Here is a 17285-nt window from a genome sequence, read left to right as displayed (position 1 = left end):
AGACCTTGGCAGTTTCAAGGTTAGGTGCAGCCACTGGAGGTTGTGTTGTGGGATTTGGAACAGGAACATATGGAGCAGACTCTGGTTCCATTACCTTGTAGAGTAAATTAACAGTAAAACTCCATGAGAATATTAAATATTTGCAAATAAGACCACGCACTGACAAAACAAAGATTATCATAAAACAAGAAATATATCAACAGATCAATCTAAACTAGTAAAGTAAAGTGACTAAAGTCAATAAAAACAAATAGGACTGGGTAGTGGGCATAATACCTTGCTTTGGAACTCAATTGAACGGGAAGTTTTGCGTCTGAGAGGAAAAGAGAAGAGGTAGAAGAAAGAAGTGGAAGATTAGGTTTACAGATAACCGACATTATATACTATCGATATCATAATATATAAATATCAGTTCGGTTCGGTTTCCATCAGTTTTTTGAAAATAGGAACTGATAACCGGCACTAATTACTCGGTTTGGTTTGGTTTTCGGCACCGACGCAATAATTTTTTCCGGTTTAAATTTCTCAGTTTCGGTACGGTTCAGTTATGACCAGTTTCAGTTTTTTCGGTGTCAGAAAGTCCAGCCCTACTTTAGCTAAAGTAACTGCAGATGCTACAGTAATGTGCCTTTTAGGCCGGATTGTGTGTGTTTTAGTTGAGTGGGTTGGGTCACCATATATTATGTTTATATGCTTCTACGTTTATCAGCCCGTTAATTGGTTAACTATTGCTTTAATATATTTAGTAATAATAATTTTATATAGGGTCATACTATATATACCCAGCAAATTTCTTTACATACTCATCATTAATTTTATTGCCAATTATACCCATGTTTGAATAAAAAGATGACTGAAACTGCAAATTAAATTGCAAAATTTGCCTTGGTGGTGGTGGAACCTCTCCTCTGTCCCTGATCATTATTTTGCTATTGAAATTAGGGTTAATTCATCTTATGGTACCTAAATTATGGCTACTTAGACAATTTGGTACCTGATGTATGAAAACGGACATATTGGTACCTGAAGTTCTCATTTGTAAGCCATTTTGGTACTTCTATCAATTTTGATCATATTTTTAGGATTATTTTCGTCATTTCTAGCCTTAAACTCATTAAATTCACATTTTTCTTCATTTCTTCTTATAATTTCCTCTCTTTGGAGATAATTAAATTGATATATCTACTCCACTTAGCATCTACTTTGCATATATCGAAAATAATGTTTTTCTAATATATTTATTGTATCCTAATTATTTTCTGTAAAGGAAATAAATTGCCTTTATGCAATTATAATTTTTTTATTAAAATATATTTTTTAAATTACCTATAATTAAAATTAATTTAGATTGATAGCTACATTATGAAAACTTATATACGTAAATCATCACAGACACTAAGTGGATGAGTTATCAAATTTTTAGTGATAATTTAGAGGCAATTTGGAGGTATTATGAAAAAATGAAGTAAATAGAAATAAGATGACGGAAATAACCCTGAAAATATAGTCAAAATTGACCTAAGTACCAAAATGGCCTAAATTTGAGAACTTTAGGTACCAAATTGTCCGTTTTCATACATCAGGTACCAAATTGTCCAAGTAGCCAAACATCAGGTACTATAAGAGGAATTTACCCTTGAAATTAACCGTATGGCATCAAAACATGATGGATAAGAATGTAATATTATTAGTTAAGCATTTGAGATAAGGAGGAACATGATTCATGATGGGTGAGTGCACTGGATAGCGGGTAAAGAAAGTATGAAAGTGTAGTCTGGTGACGTCAAATTTCAAGTTCATGTATGTATAGTTTTACAAATTCTCATGCTTAATTTCCCTTATATGATAAATCTACAGTTGCATAATCCAGAAAAACCAATCAACAATATTTTTGGTGTTTTGCATAATTTCCCTTATGCAATGAATCAAAATAATTGATTAAGATCAACAGAATATCTGCAATCACAAATGATTAGTTCCTCGATGGGCAAAATTATAAATAAATAGAAAATTCACAAATTATTAGTTCCTCGATGGGCAAAATTGCCAAAATACACTTTAAACTTGGCTGAAATTGTCAATTTGCACCCCGAACTTGTATTTGAGTCAATTTACCTCCTAAACTTGGTAAAAATTGCTAATTTGCACCCCATCCGTTAAATTTAACTGTTTCTATCCAATTTTGCGTCACATGTCATGCACATGAGGGGTAATGTTGTCATTTTCTATTTATATTTTTCTTAAAACAAATAAAAATATTCTTTAAAATGAGGATTATTTTGTTAATCAAATTATTTATTTACATTTTTTTTCTACATACCCTACTTTGAATTATATATTCAACATACCCACCCATTCAAATATAGTGTGTTGTGTATACATATATTTTTATATGTACACATTGTTGGAGGAGAAACAAAACGAGAATAATAACGACGTAATAGAACAGAACGTAACCGTTTATTGATTGATAACGATGCCAATATATAGGCATTACATAACCACAATCCCGTAGGATTCGGAGTCCTAATCTATTACAGAGATGCGAATCTATCTCTAACAGGAAACATAATAAGACTAAGACACACACAATTATTTTTAATTTTTAATGCATATATTTATTTATATTTTTCTAATATCTTTTAACATACCATATCACATAAAATAATAAATATATAAATCAATAACATGTTTCAGAAAAACAAACATTGTAGCAAGTGTTCCTCTTAAGTAATTTTATTAATTTATTTCATTATTAAATATGAATAAATATATAATGACAATACTGCCTCTTAAATGCATGTCATGTGACTTAAAATTGGATTGAAAACATTAAATTTAACAGATATGGTGCAAATCGGTAATTTTTACCAAGTTTAGGAGGTAAATTGACTCAAATGCAAATTCAGGGTGCAAATTGACAACTAAGACCAAGTTTTTGGGGTGCAAATCGGCATTTTTGTCTTCCTCGATGCAACTTCATTACTGTGTTATTCTACTAGATAATAGCCAAAAGAAGCATCAGTATGACAAAAACTCAATCTGTAAAAAAAAAAGTAGCTCACCTCTACCCTTTTCCCTTTAATAACTTCACAGATTTGCTTGTTGCTTTTACTAGCACCGAATTAGTCATGCTAGCAAATCACCAAATCAGTACTGCGATGCTCTCAATATCCCTGATACAGAAGAAAAAACGGATACAAAAGAAACAAAAAGATTATTTTTGGTACTACAAAAGGCCAACTCAATGCATGAAGTTTAAACATGATGCAACTTTAACCTTGCTCAAAGCAAGCAATGTATAATTTCAGGCTTTGATTTCACTAGCTACAGACACACATTTTCAAAGATATGATAAATAAGAGTACAAGCACTCAAGCACCCTCTTACACAATATACAAAGACTTTCTTTTTACACGGCAGCCATATGTGTGATTCCAAAAGGTTAACACTACAGCAGTAAAAGTGACACAGTTCAACTAACCCAATGTATACTACCATGCCAAGCTATTTTGTCCTAACCAGAAACAAAACATAAATGTACCAAGCATGCAAGTTCCAATACCTTTCAATAACCCAACTTTTCACCTATACAGCCATATCCACCATTGAGAGCAGGCTACTAACTTTCATAATCACATTATCAGCTGTAGTTCAGAAATCTCCTCAAGCAGTCAAAAGAAAATATTTGCAACCCTAAAAAATAAAGAGCTAGTAAAACACTAAAACTATTGAAGTTCTTTACCAGAGTTCACTTTGGTAACCATGCCCAAACATCACTACCCCAACCAATCTCGATTTCAAATACTAAACATGTCATATAGGAAACCATTACAGTATGCGATCAAGCTGCAAGCATTATTATTTAATCAGGCAAAAAGCATTTCAACAAGCCATCCAATCAAACCAAAATCTTATAGCAAGCAAGTAAAACTCAATTAAGTCAATTTATGCAAGGAGCAATTTTAATCACCACTTACAAAAGCAACCAACATCTCAGATCCTGTTCTATGATAGTTGGAGGCTAGGTTATGACAATCTGGTTAGTCACTCTCAAGTGTGTAGTCACCAAATCACTCATGGGTTCATCACATTTGTAGTTCGAGCACAAATCTTTCAATCCAATACATCCTACAATCTAGTGTCTCTCTCAAGCCACAACCGTTTCTTTTCATAATCAATGCTCTATATCAATTTAGTTCTAATATCATAGTCAATATTTTCTACCATGTCCAAGTAGTTTATATCAATATGGCATTTGTTTTACAAATCCCTCTCCATGCAAAAGAATCAATCATAATCTTAACGTGCTATCGATTCTATTACTCCTCCCCGCAACTCTTGTCATTCCCCAAATTTTCAGTACTACATCAAAACATCTCTTGTCGTAGCCACCCATTGTAGTAACCATTCAGTTTCATAATCTTAACCTCATCAGCATAGTCCACAACACACAGTTCCCAGCTCTATACTCATCCAAGCACCAAGCAAGAAGCATAATCAAGTAGGCCAAAATCATTAAAGCAAGCAATCATGCTCAAATAACCAACAAGCAATATTCAATTAAGCTACTAACATTATTATTCACTCAAGTCAAAACTTTTTTACATGCAAACAAAACTCCATCAGGCAGCAAGTAATACTCACTCAAGCCAAAAACATTAGTCCAAGCAAATAAATACTCATTCAAGCCAATTCCCAGCAAGAAGGCAAGCAACACACACTCAAGCAAGAAACATTAGTGCAAGCATATAAATACTCACTTACAGGTTTTTTAAACTTATGATAACTGGATAATTAATCTTTCCATATCTAATCACATAGAACCAACCTGATTGTCAACTAGTCTACTATGTATGATTTTCACATACCATATTTAATCAAGCACTTCACTTGTCCAATTCAAAACATAATAATCAGTTCATATCTAATGTTTCCATCATATTCATACATGAGCATATAATCCAACATGAAATAAAATCAAATTTTCAAACCCTGAATCAAAGCAAATGAATAAACAAGAACAACCCACTATCAAAGACACCATATCAATACATGATCAACTACCCGAAGCTTAGAATCAAAAATGCACCAGTGGTTGTTTGGATGCAGACACCGGAAATCGACGAGTGCTCCGGTCAAAGGCTGCGCAATTGCGTAATAGAAACAACAACAGTTCGATGAGTGATCGGAGAAGAGAGAGAAGAGAGAAATCTGGAAATGTGAGAGGGAGGTCTATACCAAACAGGATCTGATTGGGTCGGCCGGACTACCACTTCCTGGTATGGATCTAATCCCGGTGGGATTTCAGATCCTCGATTTCTGGCAAATGCGTCGTCAGAGCGGCGGATCACAGAGGTGAACGATAAAGAAATACAGAGAGAGACGCTTGGTTATGGCTTCAGAGTTTCATCACATAGAACTCTAGTGGAGGAAGAGAAAGAGTTTCGAGGTTGGTACATCATGTAATTCTATCACGTTGTTGAGGGTGACTAATGGAATTTTGAAAATTTCATTTAAGTTTTGCTACGGTATACCGCGTGTAAGCTCGGCTTCTGCTTCTAAAAGGAGGCGGGGAGCAGCTTCTGCTTATACGATGAAAAAACCATAGCTTTTGGAAGCTAGAAGGGAGAAGTCAAGTTACCAAACATGATGGGGAGCTTAGCTTATAATCACCAGAGGTGATAAGCCCTACCAAACGCAGCCTATATATTGAGCATTTTATCTAGAATCAATCCTAGATTAAAGGAGAAGCTCAATTTGTGTGAGTCGCACTTTACCATAGAGATGCCCTGATAAAACCAGAGGAGAATATTGTCGTTTTTTTTTTCTCTTTTCAATGGGAAACCCAAACAGTCTAGGACTCCTCTCCTCTCCGTTGACAGAAGCAAAACCGCGTCAACCCAGCGTGTTTATGATTATTTTGGAATTCCGTTTCCGTTTAGGATTAGGGAAATCTCTTCCTTATAAATCCATCTTCACACTCTACTCCTCCCTCACTCACCAGTTGCAATTCTTTTCTCTCCGAAATCAATTCCTCTGTTTCTGAATATGGTGACCTTAAGATCCAGATCCAGGCCTCCAATCCCCTCCAACAAGAAACAAGAGCCCAAGACTCGACCTCGACGGTCATCAACAAGCGAATTGGGTCTCGCAGTGGGGTTGAGGTTCCACCCTACCGAACAGGAAATCGTCGATTACTATCTCCACAACCGGATTGCTAACGGCGACGAGTTCCAGTCCGACTTCATCCACGATTGTGCTGATTTCTTCGGCCAAAATGAGCCCTGGGTTGTATGGGACATGTACGGCGGCAATGAGTGCGAGGATGAACAACATAGTCTCTATTTCTTCACCCGTCGCAAAAGGCTGAGTCCAACCGCCAAGAGGTTCGATAGGAAAGTGGGCTCGGGAACCTGGAGCGGCCAACATCCCAGGGATATTGTCGCTGATGGTCTTGTCATTGGGATAAGGAGGGAGTTTAGGTACGAGGAGGGTTGTGACGAGAAGCAAAACGACGCTTGGTTGATGCAGGAATACCAGACTGTTGACGATGATTGTGATATTGTGGTATGTTCTTTACGGAAGAGCCCTAGAAAGGCGACACCAACCTCAACTGCTCAGAAGAGAAAGACCAGGATTAATGGAAAGAAGGGGAAAGCTGTTCTGGATCAGCCTAAACCAAAGAGGCGTAGAAGGGAACAGAGTTGTGTCCAGGAACAAGAAGATGGCAGCAGTGTTGATGATGAGCCGAATATGGAACAACCCAAAATGGAACAGATCGATTTCGAGTGGGATCAAGATCATCTGTTGCTTCAAGAAGTGTCGGCCCCCAATCAGTTTCAAGTTGATCAAGATTGTTATTATCCTGAGTTTTACCCTGAGCTATATGTTGACAATAATCCTGATTTCTCTACTATTGATGAATTGCTAGGACAGCCTTCAACTTGCTACGCCAGCAACAACCTCAACTTGGATCATTCCGGTCAGGCGGCTCAATTTCAGGGGGAAAGTAGTAAGTTTATGGATCTATTTCTTAATGCATAAATCGCTATTGAAATGATCAGTATCCTCCCAATTGCTGGTATAAATGAATACTGGTTACAAACTTGGAGCGCCACTTCTTGCATTATATGTAATTCTGTATATAGAAGTTACTTAACTTAGTACTTCTGGATAGTTTATCCTAGTTTATTCTGTTATACTCCTACATGTACTTTTTTAATTCTTAAAACACTTAGTGGGTTAAACACACTCATATATGAAATCAACATTACATTATCTCTTGATCTGTGCTTTTGATTTCAGAATCAAATTTGTTTACATTTTAAAGTCAATTGAGTAGATTGTGTATCTGTCTTACACCAGAGTTTGGTTACTTCAGTTTCTTGTTCTTTTAAACCACAAGTATAGATGAAAGTCCCACTTAACTGAAACTTTATTTCACATAGTAGCAACAATGAGAATTACCTTCCTGTTTAAATGAGTAACTGTGTTTCGTATGGTGTAGAAGGTTTTAACTCACAATTTGGTCGGTTTTAACTCACAATTATGGAGTGCGTCTCTAATGCAATAGTGCTTATATATATTTTAGATCAACCAACTTAATACCACAATTGACATAATGACATACCGTACAAAGGATGCGAAATATCAGAAATGCAGTAAAAACTCCGAGAACCCACAAATCTTCTATTATAGAGTTTTACTCATTATTTTCATGGATGACGCCACATTTGCTTCCTAGCTATTTATAAATGCAATTTCAGTAGTGAGAAAGCAGATACTGATGTTAATTTTCTTGGTTTATGTTTCTTCCTTATATCATCTGATTCACTCATGGAGTCATGGTTCACCCTTTCCAGCACCTGAGACTTACGCCATGACATTGGAAGTAGTTTTTGACAAATATGAAGTGAAACTAATACTGATGAACAAGTAAACAGAAATCAGCAGTCATGTTTGAGGTATGCCATCTGGGTCACTTCTTGTTTGAATCTCAACCTTCATTTTGTCGTCCGGATTTCATAATTTATCTTGACGGATACTGACATTCATTTATTACAATAACATGAGGATCCAAGAATACATAAAAGGACAAGTAGAGATCAATAATCGATTCTCAGCATTTTTATTTAGATAACAGACTCTAAATTAGTTAATTTTAATTTTCAAAGTTTCTTGTGGCTCTTCTTTTTTTTCATGACACTAGTTCCAATCTACTTAAGGTTACAGGCCATGACTTACTGTATATATATTATATCAGTGCAGAATTATTTTCAGGTATACACAATTGACAATTTGGTCCATCATAGTTGACTTGTTTCAGAAGGATCTCTTAGTCTATATGTAAATGATCAAACTGTATCTGATGAACTAGTTTCAACCAATCAATTTAGACATGATTTATTTCATGTTAGTTGCAAGAAATGCTATCTCGAATTTGGTCGATTAGATATTTCTCTCTTTATGCTCAGTGTGTTTTCTATGTACTTGAAAAGTTAAATCAGGCTCAAACTGAGCATAAAGTGAGAAATATCTAGACCACCAAATTTAAGAACATGTGTTGCAACTAAACTAATACGAACTTATCAACTAACATGAAATCAATCATGTCTAGAATGATTGGTTGAAACTAGTTAATCAGATACAGTGTGATCATTTACATATAGACTAGGAGAGACCCTTCTGAGAACAAGTCAACTATGATGGACCAAATTGTCAATTGTGTATAACTAAAACTAAATCTGCAGTGAATGTCATGGCCTCTAACCTTAACTAGATTGAAAGTACTTCCAATGTCTGCTGATTTCTGTTTACTTGTTCATCAGTATTAGTTTCACTTCCTGTTTTTCAAAAACTACTCAAATTAAACTAATACAAGCACAGTCTTCTCCACATGGATCAAGAAAAAAGTTGGGGCCTAAAGAAGAGATAAATTTCACTAGGCCCCTATAGCCAGAAATGCATGAAGAGCGGCGCTTTTTACCTTACAGCATCCAGTAAAGGACCAAAATCTTAAGGGTTTTGAGCTTCAACATTTTGCCAAAGTAGCAAATAATTGTAGGTCTTCCCTTAAATGCCACAAGTGTGTTACCTTGTTTTCTTCTATATCCAACTACAACAACGCCTTTTCTTCACTCCTTGATCAGCCATCATCGTCCAATTCACAAGACTTGACATGAGAGTCTGCAAAAAAAGCCTTGATTCTGCGTTATCAACTTCTTTAGACAACGAGTTTAAGTTTTATCAAAAGACTTAAGTTGTTTGCTATGTACACAATACGCAGAATGAAGGGTTTTTTTTTTTTTTTTTGCAGACTAGCTCTTATGTGAAGTCTTGTGAATTCTACCCATGGCTTCCATTGACATTTGTATTTCCTTTTAATTCATATATATGGTGCGCTAAGTTCAAGAAAATATTAATACAACCTGCACACAATACCAGCGTATTAGTGTAGAACCTCATAAACTAATTGTGAAGTAATCTGAATTAATCTCAATCTAATGATTTCTTACTGTCTCAGGAATTCTCAGTTTTCTTCAGTAAGACGAGAGGATGATAAGAAAGTGGCATGGTAATGAAAGATCATCTTACGTTTGTTCATTTTCATTCTTATGCATCTATTATCTTGGAATGGCCGTTTGTTTTTCGCAGTGGAATTTGAGTAAAACCACGTAGTCGCACCTTCATAGGTTTGATCATAGCTTGCGGCATGCAATTGCTAAACTTTTTGCTTAGAGGCTTTTATGGTGAAGACTGATGAGGATGGACTAGTCAGTTAATAGAGAGCCAAGTTCTGGAATAATAGGCAGCACCACTTGAAAGAAATCAGCCCTCTGTTACTGCTATATGTGTATTGGGAAAGAAAGCTGGTTATAGAAGGGAGTCGGCACGATGATGGCTGATCAAGGAGTGAAGAAAAGGCGTTGTTGTAGTTGGATATAGCTTATAGGAGAAAAAAGAAGGTAACAACTCTTCATGCATTTCTGGCTATAGGTGCCTAGTGAAATTTGTCTCTTCTTCAGGCCCCAACTTTTTTCTTTTTCAAGTTGATGCATGTGGAGAAGACTGTGCTTGTATCAGTTTAATTTGAGACATCACTTGTTTCGTGCTCTCCAATACTAGAAAATCTCCCGCTACTGTACTGGAAGTATGATACTTTGCACGGACACGGCAAGTATCTCTGTGGCTCTCCGCTCACTACTGATCTTGGCAACTACTTTGGTATGCCTCGTGTGTTAGACAGCGTACTTGTGCTTATATTGATTGATAGTAGATTACGTAGTTGAAAATCTCAAGTGTTAAGCATGGTTGGTCATCTTACTTTGGCTCAAGCTGTACTGTTATGCATCCCTATTTTTTTATGCTACATAAATCACTGACCTTCCTGCTGGATTGTGTAATGAATATTGTTAAGCTTAGCAGAAGTTACTTTGGGGTGATACTGCTGATGTTAGAAAAGTTCATCTCTTTAACCAGGAGCAAGTAAAGTCTTGGGGGTTTACAGCTGAGATGAAGGGCTTTGGTGCTCTTATTATGTTTCAGAGAAAGTACTTAAACGACAGCTTCTTGTTAATTCGTAAGCCTCTTTCCTCACCACCCCATCTTCTTTCTTTCCCTTATTCCAAATCAACCAAATGATTCTTCCCGCCTGCACAGCAACCCCAACTCCTAGCAATCCCAAACACTCGGTTTCGCTTCAAAGCAGGAAACAACAGATAGACCCAACTGTGTTATGGACCTCCTCTATATCCCAACGCTGCCGAAACGGCCAGCTGCCTCAAGCCCTCTCGCAGTTCATCCAAATGAGACGCGCCGGTGTCGAACCCAACCACATCACATTCGTCACACTCATCTCCGGCTGCGCTCACTTTCCCACCAAAGCCGCACTATTCGGCCCCCCGCTTCATGCCTACGTGTCCAAGCTGGGTTTAGACCGGACTAATGTGATTGTGGGGACGGCTCTGATTGATATGTACGCGAAGTCCGGCAGGGCTGAGTTTGCGAGATTGGTTTTCGGTGCGATGGAGGTGAGGAATTCGATGACTTGGAATACTATGATTGATGGGTACATGAAAAACGGGAATGTGAGGGGTGCAGTTGCGGTGTTCGATGAAATGCCTGAGAGAGACGCGGTTTCGTGGACCGCTTTGATTGGTGGGTTTGTGAAGAGAGGGAGGTTTGAGGAAGCGTTGGCGTGGTTCCATGAGATGCAAGTCTCGGGTGTGGAGCCGGACTATGTGACTGTGATTGCTGTCATTGCTGCTATTGCTGATTTGGGAGCTCTTGGTTTGGGGATGTGGATGAACCGGTTCGTTGTGAAGCAGGGGCTTAGAGGCAATGTGAGGATAGGTAATTCGTTGATTGATATGTATGCAAGATGTGGATGTATTGATTTTGCGAGGCAAGTTTTTGACAACATGTCTGATCGGACCGTGGTTTCTTGGAACTCGATCATTGTGGGATTTGCCGTGAATGGGCATGCAGAGGAAGCTCTTGTGTTTTTCAAGCGGATGCAGATGGAAGGATTCAAGCCGGACGGTGTCAGCTTCACTGGGGCTCTTACTGCATGCAGCCATGCTGGTTTAGTCGATGAGGGGCTCCTTTTCTTTGATATCATGAAAAAGATACACAAAATAACCCCGAGAATTGAGCATTACGGCTGCATAGTTGATCTCTATAGCCGTGCAGGGAGGTTGGAAGATGCCTTGAATATAATAGAGAATATGCCCATGAAGCCAAATGAAGTTGTTTTGGGTTCTTTGTTGGCTGCCTGTAGAACTAGTGGGAATATCGACTTAGCTGAAAGACTAATGAAGTATCTCTTCGCGTTGGATCCTGGTGTTGATTCGAATTATGTGCTCCTTGCCAATATATATGCCGCAGATGGTAGGTGGGATGGCGCAAGCAAGGTTAGGAAAACTATGAAAGATCTCGGAATCCAGAAGACGCCAGGTTTTAGTTCAGTTGAGATTGGTTGTGATATTCATGAGTTTGTGGCCGGTGATAAATCTCATGTTGATGCAGAGTGTATATATTCAACATTGAAACTTCTCTCTTTTGAGCTCAAGTTATGTGGGTATGTTCCTGAACAAATAATAAGGGAATAATACAAGCATTACTAAATTTTACTGGTAATCTTCCTTGGTTTGAAGAATCAAATAGACTTTATGAGTTACAATTTAGCTGGCCAGACTTTCATAGACGAATATCTCGAATTCTCAGTGTAATTACTTACTCGCAAAAGTTTGGAAACTTATTCTGGATGGGGAGGGCCCTGTGGAAAGCTTCCAGAGATATTTGGATATACCTTGCACCTGAATATACAGGTAACCGTTTCTTTCTGTTTCCTATTTCATAGTGTATGGAATTTAATTCTGAAGTATGGCTTTTTAGTTTTTACTGAGTATGCAAAAGTTTAGATTCAAGTCAACATCTTCTGGCTTACAAATTAACTTAAATTTCTGTATCTCACATCTACCTAGCATTCTCAAACCTATAATGTATGAAATTAGTACTCGTAAGAAATACTGAAGCCTTGATTTTTATGAATCACATTTGAGGTTTTATTTTAGTATCTACATCAACATGCTAGCCACTGCCACCACACCTGCCACCACCATATGAGCCGCCATCAAACCAGCCAGAGCTAGTCATGATTAGAGCCACCAATACATGTGTTAAAGCCACCGCAAAATGCTAGTTATCACTAGAACATCTGCCTAAAGCTTCAGGATCATATGCTTCTACCTCGCCTTTGTGGCATTCCCCATAAAAAAAATTAGAATAGCCACCACTGACCTCATTATCACTAAAGTCATCATGAGTATCTTGAACATGTGACAAGTAATCGTTCCTCATATTTATAAAACTTAACCAGCCAAAAGTGAAACCAATTAACAGATTAGTTAGCCAAGTCCAAATTCCATACTATATTTATTGAAAAGGTCTTGCCAAGCTTGCTCAGTTCCCAATGTTGACATTGAATTGATTACTTAACAGTGTTATTCAACTGCCAAAAAAGAAAATGTCAAACATATGAACTGATCAATCCCTATAGTTGTACAGTATAGTTTATATGTTTGACATAAAAGGGATGTATGTTATGTACTTAGAGATTAATTGACCAGGTATATATTCTTGGCAGAAACCATGTTATATGTAAAAGAGATCCAAGCCTAGCTCAGAAAGCTGCTACCACTAGAGCGAAGAATTCTGTAATAGTCACTTCATATTTTCAAGGTTATGGCCCCAACTTATGGACAATTTCAATCTACATAATCAATTATCTGTACTCTATAGGAATAGAAGCGTGACAGATTTCAGTTTTCGGTATGTCCAAAAAAAGTCGAGAGCCAAAAAAACACAGATAGAATAACACCCTCAGCCCTCAACCCTCAACCCGCAGCCCTCATTTTATATCAATTTCCTGAATCGGAATACAATAACTCTATTGAAGTGTAACAGTGTATTAATTGGGACATAGAAGGCTGTGGCCATGGCTGCTTAGAAGTTAGAACATGCAAAGAGACTCACAAAATGTTGTAGAGAAGGTTTACATGTAGAAGACAGAAATACGGAGTGAGAGAAAAGTAAACAAACTTTTCATATGCTGCAAGAAAAAAAGCCTAATTTTAGTATTAAAGAGGTCTATTTCTTTTTTGGCAATGCCTAGTACGTAGTATATAGTTACAGAGGATCTTTGTTAAGATAATCTTTAGTCCCTACAGTATAACCAACCCAAGTAGAACAATCCCAGATCGACTCAGTCCAGTTCTAACTGAACTGCCCATGTGAGTCACGTACAAGTCATGGTTCTATCACTAATAGAGGTGGTAAGGGAATAAATCCTGATCGGCTGATCCTATAGACTATATTAAACTGCCATTTTAGCAATCAATTAGTAAATTGTTTCGTGGTTCATTGGCCTTTAAATCCCGGGTTTTTCCTTCTAATTCCAGCTTTGAACTGGTCATTATTAGGTTTGCTAAAACTCTGATCATGGTGAAAAATCAGAACAGGACGAAGAACATTTGGTAATATGAATTTGGTATTTGTACAATTTTGTTGAACATTTGGTGTTCTGTCACCAATCTGCAACTGAGATTTCATTGGTGTTATCAACTCCAAAATCTCCTCATATTTATAAAATTATTGATATGATTTTATCAATTTAACGATGTAAAGCTGATGAAATTCAATTACTTTACAGTTGTCATTGTCATTCTCAAGTTTTTCATCGAAGACATGATACAGTTCAAATCACCAATAAGGAACCAAAGAATGTTATATTTGGAAAACAGGAAATAAAAGATCCCAAAATTCCAGTGACTTCTTCGGAATTTCCATTCAGTATGCACCTCTTGTAATATTACAGCTTAAACTTGAAAATGGTTGAATTTTAATCCAAGTTTCCCTTTTGAACTGAGGGAATACATGAGAAGACATGGACTTACTTGCCACCCCATCGACCTGTGTTTGGCAGTCTCTTCATTTAACCAGTTACCTTAGCGTCCTTCAGAATTAGCACTGAAAAGAGGTAATTGGTTGAATTAGTAATGAAATCACTCTTATTTACTGTGTTTTGTTATCAGAAGGTTTTAAATGAAATATCAATCCTTGAGGTTTCTGTAATTGCAGAAGATAGGTCCCTGTTCAATTAAACACGTGTGTTAGTGTATTCCATAAACATGAGATGGACCCCTTCTCCTTTTTTACCAGTAAGGAGTGATTAATCATTTGTACCTATTCCTCCATTGTGATAACTGACTTGCTAGTCAAACTCTCGTTCTGTTTCTCTTAGTCCTGATAGATTAAAAAATGAATATATGTTTGTGTTGTTGTGGAGAAAAGTATATTACAGATAACTGACTTGCGAGGCAAGCTCTCTTTCAGTTCTACTGTTCTACTGTGATTACTGTCAGCTCTCTTGTATCAAATCCAACGTTTTTGAGGCATGAAGCCGGATAGAACTTTACTGCTTATAAAGACTATTACTGTAATTGCATAGGCTGCCTGCTTCACACATTGAATCTAGTACCATGTAGTTCTTTTTTTGTTTGGGTACAAATACCATGTAGTTCTTTTGTCCAAATCCTTTAACAGGATATGGTCCATTACAGAATTAGTTTTCTCAACCTTATTTTTCTTATTTACTTCATGCTCAATTTGTCAAAACTTCCTCTCAAGATGTTGAGGCTGTGGATGCTCTTCCTTTGTGATCTTAATCAAATTGTTCCCTTTCGTGACAGTGAGAGAGTGAAGGTTATATAGGATCTTGAAAAGATATCAAAATTGCAGGGTTAAGTTTCTGATAGGTTACAATTTTGAGTAGATGTCCAGGTCATATGTCTTTCTTATTCAACTTAACTGATGATTGTCTTTAAACTCCTAGGGGTGCAATGATGTACTTCTGAATTATATTATTTTTCGTTCTGTTTCCATCCTTATTTTAGGTGGTACGTCCATAAGCAATGGATGTTTGTTCTAGCTGACGAGTTCCTTGTATCCTTATTTCTGTTTATTCAAACCATTAATATGTATTTTCTGAGGTATTAAATATCTATGCACAAATACATGGAAACATTTGAGTGTTCAATGAGATTAAAGATTTACAGTATTGTGCGTATTTCTAATGAAGTTTAATGTTTCCAGAGAATCGTATGCTGCAGCTATAGCAACAATGTCAAATACATGAAATCATGTGATACCCAAGACTCTGCATTCGTGTACAAGTATACTAGCAACAAGGAGTCAGACCAATAATATTGTAAGATCAAAACCTGTGCAAGTTTCTGGTGCAGGCTATAATGAAAGATTGATTGAAATGATAAATAGTGCCATAGTGGATAGAAGTCCTTCAATTAAATGGGCAGATGTGGTGAGAAGATTTAGCATACTGACTTTTGTGTAATTTATATTTCTTTATTGTGTGTTCGTTAAAGATTACCATATTGCTCATTTCAGTTTCTCTGCAGCCCAGCTTGGTAAGGTGAAGAAAACTTTGCTGGAGATGGCTATTTTACCGACTAGGAGCAGAGATTTGTTCACTGGCCTTCAAAGGCCAGCTCGAGGTAATGTTCTGTAAGATTTTTATATCCAAACTAATAATAGAAAAAAGCCTAAGAACTTGTTTCATGAATAAATTTGCTTTCTTTTTCTGGTCTGCTTCTGTTTGGTCCACCTGGTAATGGGAAGACCATGCATGCTAAGGCAGTTGCTTCAGAATCAGAGGTAACCTTTGTCAATGTATCTGCATCTTCACTCACATCAGAATGGGTGCATCTCTGTCCTAGTGTTGCATAATTTTGTGTGTTCTTCTCTTCTTTCTGCTATGAAACATATAGCAAGTCTAATGTGTTTTCCTTTCTTTGAAATAGATGTAAAATTGTAAAACGTAATAGAAGTACCGAAATATATTCCAAGTCGGTTGACAAGTCCAATTTTCTAATTAATCCCACATCGATAAGGACAAAAAAAAATGCAGTTTATAAGTTGCCATTTCACAGATAATTTCGTCAGGCCTTAAGATAAAACCTCACACTTGAAAAACCCCGCTGGGAATGTCTTAACTTGAATTCAAGTGACCAAGTGTGGACAGTATTGGTGGTCTTAACATGACCCCCGAACATCACTGAGGCCTTTTGCGTTTTGTAATTTGTTGATGACGACCTGAAATTTTTTTATGATCAATAATAGCAATAATGATATCAAGGTTTATGAATCAAACCAAGCTAGCTAGCCAGGAACAAGAGTGGCATAACTAAAAATTAAAAAAAAAACCCTGAAACCTCTCTCTAAAGCAAGCCGCCACCATACCATCCAATACATGTCCGGTGGCCGTCTCCAACGTTGTGTTGGCGCTGCCGGATGGTTGATGATGACCTCCACCCTATAGATGTGCTATAATTGAGTTTCAACACATATGGTTTCTTGTTCTTTTAGATATTAGCAAGTCTGGAGACACACCTCATGCGAATTGGTTCTGGAAGGCAGGCATGGAGGGGTTCTTGTGCGGTGCTAGCAGGCGGGTCTTGGCAGTAGGGCATCATGGATGAGCGTTTGCGGCTTGAAGGCAGTTTTCCACACCATTCTGGCGTTGGATATACATGTTTGTAGGTTTTCCTTCTTCTTCATGGTGGTTTGGTGTTATGCCTTTTCCGACAATGGGTGCCCGTACGTGGTACGTCGTTGATGGCTCACGGCGGCGGATGAGAGTGTGAGGTGTGGTTGTGACTGCTAGATCTGGGAGTTGGGCCTTTTGTTGGGCTTTGTTTGGTTGT

At 37.2% G+C, this 17285-nt stretch overlaps 2 protein-coding genes across 5 annotated transcripts; both read left to right on the top strand.

The window, feature by feature from the left end:
* The first annotated feature begins 5939 nt into the window (after positions 1 to 5939).
* LOC126788717 (NAC domain-containing protein 41-like) lies at positions 5940 to 9728 on the top strand. Its single transcript, XM_050514733.1, has 3 exons — positions 5940 to 7015; positions 7846 to 7967; positions 9527 to 9728. Exons 1-2 carry the CDS (start codon positions 6052 to 6054, stop codon positions 7884 to 7886), a joined length of 1005 nt encoding a protein of 334 aa, XP_050370690.1. The 5' UTR covers positions 5940 to 6051; the 3' UTR covers positions 7887 to 7967; positions 9527 to 9728.
* Positions 9729 to 10532: 804 nt separating this feature from the next.
* On the top strand, positions 10533 to 17021 carry LOC126787779 (pentatricopeptide repeat-containing protein At1g05750, chloroplastic). 4 transcript variants are annotated; one of them, XR_007671275.1, is made up of 5 exons: positions 10533 to 12082; positions 12229 to 12332; positions 15658 to 15883; positions 15981 to 16076; positions 16948 to 17021. XR_007671275.1 is itself a non-coding variant. In XM_050513679.1 (3 exons), exons 1-3 carry the CDS (start codon positions 10641 to 10643, stop codon positions 15678 to 15680), a joined length of 1569 nt encoding a protein of 522 aa, XP_050369636.1. In that variant the 5' UTR covers positions 10533 to 10640; the 3' UTR covers positions 15681 to 15939. The 4 variants fall into 4 exon arrangements, 1 of the variants encoding a protein (XP_050369636.1); XR_007671273.1 differs by lacking the exon at positions 16948 to 17021 and having other exon boundaries at positions 15981 to 16439; XR_007671274.1 differs by lacking the exon at positions 16948 to 17021 and having other exon boundaries at positions 15970 to 16439.
* Positions 17022 to 17285: the final 264 nt, after the last annotated feature.

The sequence above is a fragment of the Argentina anserina genome, chromosome 3, assembly GCF_933775445.1.
Source record: "Argentina anserina chromosome 3, drPotAnse1.1, whole genome shotgun sequence".
Lineage (NCBI taxonomy): Eukaryota > Viridiplantae > Streptophyta > Magnoliopsida > Rosales > Rosaceae > Argentina > Argentina anserina.
This window is presented reverse-complemented; position numbering and strand designations above follow the sequence as displayed.